Raw genomic sequence first — 6202 nt, 5'->3', positions numbered from 1 at the left:
CTGCACAAAAACGTTCATAAATTGCAATGATTTAACCATTTTTGTTGATATCATAATAATGTGGTCTGATATCTTCACGCTTCATTTTTTAGTCAAAGACGTAGAAACGTTTAGGGACATGTTAACACGCGCTGACTCTGATCCATTCATCCCAACAATCACACTACCTGCCATCAAGTCTCAAGCTTCTCCTCAAAGTGTGAGATTGTTTTCATTTTTTCATCCTTGTTCAACAGCTGAACACCCCTTGTCATCACATGATACACTGTGGGTCGGAATCCTCTCAGAGAGCTTCTCTCCACTTCCGGCGTTCACTGGATAGGAAGCTTTGCACTGGATGTTGAGACCATCGAGGTGGTCCGACAGAGTGATAGCATGTTGGATTTTACTGGTGAAGGTTCCATCCTTGTTCTGGTTCGAGGTGAGCTTAGGCTGTTGTGGGAGATTCCTGGCCTCCAGTGTTCTTTTCTTTTCTGTGACCTTCATATAGAAATGATATTTTGGTAGGAACTTTGTTTTCCTGAAGTCCATATGAGTGATTGGAGAAACCATCGAAACATGCATGAATCCAAATAAAAGTGAAGTCCACTGCGATAAGCTTGTTCATTTGTGCGTGATTTATTCAACTCAAACAAACAAACAAAGACTGCATTAATTCCAAACATCGAGCTGTGGTAAACATTTGAATATTTATGATGAAATATATAGTAAAAATCTACAGAGCAAGTTTTGATATTTGAGCTTCTGTGGCACAGCTGTACTGCAAATATGGTTGAAGATACTTGTGTCACACATCAGATACTTGAAAAACGATGCAAGCACATGCATGTCTATTGAATTGGACAAAATGAATTAGACTATTTAAACTCACAAAGAAAACAAAAACTTTTGAAATAGTTGTTTTAGGCAAGAAACACTTCGATACAGTTTGCTAAAAAAAGTGACTGTTGAATGGATATTTTGTGTTTTGCCAGTCTTCTCAAGCCAAGCCAGAGGAGGAGGTCGTTGTTTACTATCTAGTGGTTGATTTGGAAGAAACAAAGCAGAAGTTTTTACTGAGAATGCAGCAACTATGTCTCAAAATGTTTAAAATCCCTGATACAAATAGAAAATATACATCATTTCTAATGAGAAAATGTGTACTCATAAGAGTCCATTGCTAGAATCAGAGTACACGAAGTTCAGTTTTGCTCTCGTGCTGACCAGGGCAATGTGCGACCCATTGACTTAATTTATATGGCCCACCAGGAGTCAGAGTAGAACTATAAAAGTGACGTTGTAGTCGCTGACATTTTTGTCTTGTGCATTATTTTTTCTTCATTATGGTGCTACTGACACATAACTTTCTCATTATTTTTCTTAATTGTTTGTCTTTTCCGTATTTCTTGTCCTTCAAATACATGAGAATTGAAAGTAGATTTTGAAATGTATGAGACACATCGAGAATCTTTAAACAGCATGTGGTTTAAACAAAATAAAACACAACATAACAACATTGTCTGTGCATTTTTAAAGTGTACTTTCATAAATACACATGATGCCATCGCTTGATTTTTATTTTCATTTTTCTCTTACCCTCCTTTCTTTGACGGTCACAATATATAACCTGGCCCCTTTGGAAATTTAATTGCCCTCCTCTGCTCTGGTACTTTGATATCTTTGACATAAATATTGAGCTGCCCAGCGGTGCTCCTCAAGCATAGATAGATGAATTCACATAAGCCCTGACAAACTCTCCTTACATCTAACTGCTCTCCACCTGGGCCTGGACGCCTCCTGAGGGCCCAGCAGGTCTGGACACTTTGATTTGTGAGTACACTGTTTCCGTCTGCTCTGTGAAAACTTCAGCCGACTTTGGCGCCTGTTTAGAGAAGTGGATTTCACCATAATGAATGTCTTCATCGACTTTGCTTTCACCATTAACCAGGTCTTCGTCAGTTCGTCTCTGTGGAGGAGGAGGAACAATGAGTTTGAGGTGCTTCTGCGTTACCAACAGGATGTTGGGTTTTACAATAGTCGCTGAAGTAATCGTTGAAAACACACGTACCTGCAGTCGCTGTGCTGATCTCAGCCAACTGTTCAGAGGAAGAAAATAGAGATACCAAGTCATACACTTGATTTGAACCCTTTTTTGATTTTAATACGCAAAATTCTGTGTTTAGATTTAATGTAAGTTTGATGTGAGATAGTATTAATATTGGCAATGTTTTTTTTTTGTGCAAAGACAAAAACGCAAGCAAGACATTTTTACATAATACATATTCTCAAAATAAACAAATAAATATGGAAAATATGGATTCATAAACACAGATAAATGAAAATACGTGTGTAAGTAAATGTGTGATTAATTAAATAAATGTGGTAAGAACTGAAGAAGAACTGAAGAGTGTGGGGAAAAAAACACTGTGGGAACAGCAGAAAAGAGAAACAAGAAATACATTCTTATTGAAGAAGTGCAAACAAATAAGTTTTAAAATGTGTTTGATAATGGCTATTATTGTTGGATAAAAATGATGATGAGCAGAAAATCATCAGTCAAACTCATAACAAAACAGGAGAACCTTTCCATTTCCTATGGCACAGGCCAGTCAGTTCAGTAAGTTAAATATCCCTGCACAACTCCGTTTCTCGTAAACTTACCAGAAGTACATAACCAGGCACATCAGCAGCACGAGCCCAACAGTAGCAGCAATCATTATGGACCACAGAACTGAAACTTCAAAGGTAGCTTGAAGGAAAAAGAAGATGAGACACAATATGAGACTGGATATGGCGAGCTGAATCATTCATTCATTCATCAGCAATCTCTTCAGCAATCTCTGTAAGAAATGCTTCGAAGAAATGCGAAGAAATGCTTTGAGCTGGATCTGACCAGCGACCTGCTGCCAAATGACAAGCTCATGGACTCAGTAAATGTGTGTACCAGGGACGCTCAGCGTGATCCTCTGTGAAGTTCCTGCTCCCAGCTGGTTCCTGGCCTCACAGTAATACTCTTGTCTCTCCGTCACGTTGACTGTGAACAAGTCGCCCACAGACACGTTCACAGCTCCCTCTGAACTGATCCAGAACCAGGTGAAGAGGCTGACAGGAGGATTGGCTCGACTGGAGCAGCTCAAGTTCACAAATGTGCCAGCTGACTCCACAGTGGATGGACTGACCTCTGCTGTGGTGTTTTTGGGAGCATCTGAGGGATAACAGGAGAATCAATGACTTCATGCCATCTTCACAGTTCATAAAGACACATCCATTTGCTCACATAAAACACGGAGGGTCAGATTCCTGTCAGAGAGCTTCACTCCGTTTCCGATATTCACCGGATAGGAAGCTTTGCACTGGATGTTGAGACCGTCGTGGTGGTCCGACAGAGTAATGGCATGTTGGATTTTACTGGTGAAGGTTCCGTCCTTGTTTTGGTGTCTGGTGATCTTGGGCTGTCGTGAGAGATTCCAGGTGAGTGTTGGAGGAGACTGAGGGCAAGGAGTCAGGGCAGTGCAGGTGATGGTGATGGTGTTGTTCTCTTTCTGCTCCCCTGGGTCGATCATATCTGGTATCAGAGAGTCTGCATAGTGACATGAAGTAGAAATGATGAAAAGGATGACTGGACAAGAAACAGGAAGTTTCTTACCATTAACTGTGACTTGGAGAGGTCAGAATCTATCAGTTGCCCTTCCTATCTACCTACCATCTATCTATCAAAGGTAACATATGCATGCTCACCTGTGACGTTTATCCGAAGACGTTCACAAGCATATGACTTGTAATTGTCATTCTCAATCCTAAAGACATATGTCTTTGAGTATTTTGGTTCCAAATTGGAAAACAAAGTCGAGCAATTGCTTTCACTCATGTTTCCGATGAGTTCCATTGGATATATGTTGTCTTGGTCTTTGCTGTTGAAGACAAAGGTCTCCTCCGATGTGCTACGATTGACAAGCCAGATCGCATCTATGCGGCTGTTGTGATCCAATCCAGGCTCTGCTTTGATGCTGAAGTTACAGGGGATCAGCACACAGGATCCTCTCAGGCCCTCCAAGTACGGAGGAGTTGTGATGAAAAAACTGATGCCGTCCCTGCATTGTTGTGAAGCGCCTGTTGGTAAAGGAAGCTGGGTCAGGAGCGTCATCATATTGGCAAGACAGTGCAGCTCACCTGACAGGAGAAGAAGAGTCAGTAAGAAGCTGTGACCCAGCATGATGCCGCACTTCATCTGCTGCAGCACAGTGTTTTCAGATCTGGAACAGAGACAGTACTCAAACCTCGCAAAAAAAGAAGAGCGCTCTTAAATTCTGATGATATTAGGATGTTCCGCAAAAACAAAAAAAACAGGAACATTGTGCACTGCATTCACAGTTCCCTCTAAAAAGATTGTCCGTGTTCATATTTCTACTTTTTTTTCCCCCTTAGTGCTCTGCAATGCTGTCTTTTCCTTTTTGTATCAATAACAAACAAACAACAAGTGACAGTGCTTGTCCAATCTCCCACATACACCATGGTGTAGCACATACAATAACTTGCAACAAAACTATGTCCATAGTTTACATCAAAACTGTACTGTACTGTACATGTTCATTGACAGGGATATTTACACTCTCTCTCTCTCTCTCTATTCCTCTGTCTCTCTATACAGGTATATGTAGATATATATGTATATAAATAAATAAATACACACATAAATAAATAAATAAATGCATAAATAAATATTTTTTTTACACACATACATATTCCACAAAGTTAAAAAAACCAAAAAAGCCGTCAGTAATGTCACTGGTCTGCATCGAACATTTCTTCTTGTCTGCCAGCCTTGACACTCACTTCCTGTTTTGCTAATGACAGGCCTCTCAAGTCTTGCATCCATCGCTCTGAAACTAAAGCACAAAACTTCCCGAGTTGCAAACATCCATGTCTTGCGGTTTCTGGGCGGTTCGTCTTTTCCTGCGATTGATCATTGTGATATATTTTTTTAAAAACAAAACTAAAAGGAAACTAAAAGAAAAAAAGAGCAAGAAGCCATAACTGTTTCATTGATATGCACCAGGTCCTTTGGTCCTTCGTACAACCACACGGTTTCTCTGGTGCCCATTCAATGCGTTTCTTACAAACGCACTCTTTTTCCATGGGTTGGTATTTTTTGTACTTTGACATTCTTGCAGCGATCGCTGACATGTTTATCAGGTGCCCATATTTTTTATTCACATACTGGGGAGTATTTCCTGAACACACAGTCTTACTGTCCCGAGCTTTGTCACTTTTTCTCAAAATATACTGTTGAACACTGAGCTCCCGCTCAGAGCGTGTGGTCTGGGCAGAGTTCATGAGGCATCAGAAAGTCCTGTGAGCTGGGCCGACTGCCTTCGGTGAGCACTTTAACAGTGAGGTTCAACTATGTGTGCTTGACACATCGTCCAACACGAACCTATGAGGACCGCTTTGAAGACTTCTTCACGATACCAGGAATGAAGGAAACAACGACCTTCACAAAAGAAAGCATTTATTCCTCAAAGCCATCGTGTCATTCAAATGAAAACATTAAGAAGGCAAGCTGACACAGTGAGTCATTAAGGCACATGATGGAGTACAAGAACAGTATTTAAAAAGCTCTGACCAACAGTTATAGTCACGTGACACTTCCGTCGTCATAACAACACCTTCCGACAGCTCTCTGCTCTGTTTCTTTGTTCATATTATCCAGGACGCAACGTTTTATTCAAGTACGCTCAGAGCTCAGTCCCAGCTCCTCTGAATGCCCTTCGGTCAGTCCAGGACCGTTTCCGCCAATATTGCACACCCTCCTCCAAAATATACATAGCAGTCATTTTTGTCACTTGCATATGTGCATTCCATGTTTGTATTCAGACACAAACAACATTAAGAGGTAAACAATCATAGTACACCGCATTACAAACGATAATAGTCGAGACAAACACCAAAGCCGCGATTGATTCTGTTCCTTTGGTTAAAGTCGGATCAAATTTGATCTCGGAAATAGTTCAAACTGCCGACTCCATATTTACATCACCCTCCCAGCTGAGAGTTATGACAGTATGTTACAATGATTGTGAAGTTATTTCAGGAGTAACATGCCCAACTCAAGGTTCAAAAAGTACATGCAGTAGAAATGCTTTAGATGTCAGTGGTGAAGAGCGGCTCCTGATCGTCTCTCAGGCTTTGAGAGGAACCGTCTTCACTAAGACTCAGCCTGGAA

At 40.8% G+C, this 6202-nt stretch overlaps 2 protein-coding genes across 4 annotated transcripts in view; both read right to left on the bottom strand.

The window, feature by feature from the left end:
• Positions 1-653: 653 nt before the first annotated feature.
• Positions 654-4909, bottom strand: LOC128756074 (B-cell receptor CD22-like). Of its 2 annotated transcripts, XM_053860259.1 has the most exons (8): positions 4813-4909; positions 4150-4232; positions 3718-4089; positions 3257-3559; positions 2924-3184; positions 2641-2728; positions 2048-2075; positions 654-1945 (listed from the first exon to the last, which is right to left on the bottom strand). In XM_053860259.1, the coding sequence occupies exons 2-8, from the start codon at positions 4205-4207 to the stop codon at positions 1745-1747; spliced, it is 1311 nt and encodes a 436-aa protein (XP_053716234.1). In that variant the 5' UTR covers positions 4208-4232; positions 4813-4909; the 3' UTR covers positions 654-1744. The 2 variants fall into 2 exon arrangements, with proteins under 2 accessions (XP_053716234.1, XP_053716235.1); XM_053860260.1 differs by lacking the exons at positions 3718-4089; positions 4150-4232; positions 4813-4909 and adding an exon at positions 3626-3679.
• Positions 4910-5499: 590 nt separating this feature from the next.
• esyt2b (extended synaptotagmin-like protein 2b) overlaps positions 5500-6202 on the bottom strand; it is a 31370-nt gene continuing 30667 nt past the window's right edge. For both annotated transcript variants that reach the window (XM_053859540.1, XM_053859541.1), the window contains one exon: positions 5500-6196. In XM_053859540.1, coding sequence (XP_053715515.1) covers positions 6121-6196 — 76 coding nt within the window. In that variant the 3' untranslated portion in view covers positions 5500-6120. The remainder of the gene's footprint in view (positions 6197-6202) is intronic.

The sequence above is a fragment of the Synchiropus splendidus genome, chromosome 3 (assembly GCF_027744825.2).
Source record: "Synchiropus splendidus isolate RoL2022-P1 chromosome 3, RoL_Sspl_1.0, whole genome shotgun sequence".
In the NCBI taxonomy this organism is placed as follows: domain Eukaryota; kingdom Metazoa; phylum Chordata; class Actinopteri; order Syngnathiformes; family Callionymidae; genus Synchiropus; species Synchiropus splendidus.
This window is presented reverse-complemented; position numbering and strand designations above follow the sequence as displayed.

What these genes read in the sequence shown, in the direction of transcription:
- LOC128756074 (XM_053860259.1), bottom strand. Translation starts at nt 4,207, where the DNA reads ATGAAGTGCGGCATCATGCTGGGTCACAGCTTCTTACTGACTCTTCTT. An exon ending in GATCACGCTGAGCGTCCCTG is followed by an intron (nt 2,729 to 2,923) that starts GTACACACATTT and finishes TTTTCCTTCAAG; the next exon opens with CTACCTTTGAAGTTTCAGTT. An exon ending in GATCAGCACAGCGACTGCAG is followed by an intron (nt 1,946 to 2,047) that starts GTACGTGTGTTT and finishes CCTCCTCCACAG; the next exon opens with AGACGAACTGACGAAGACCT.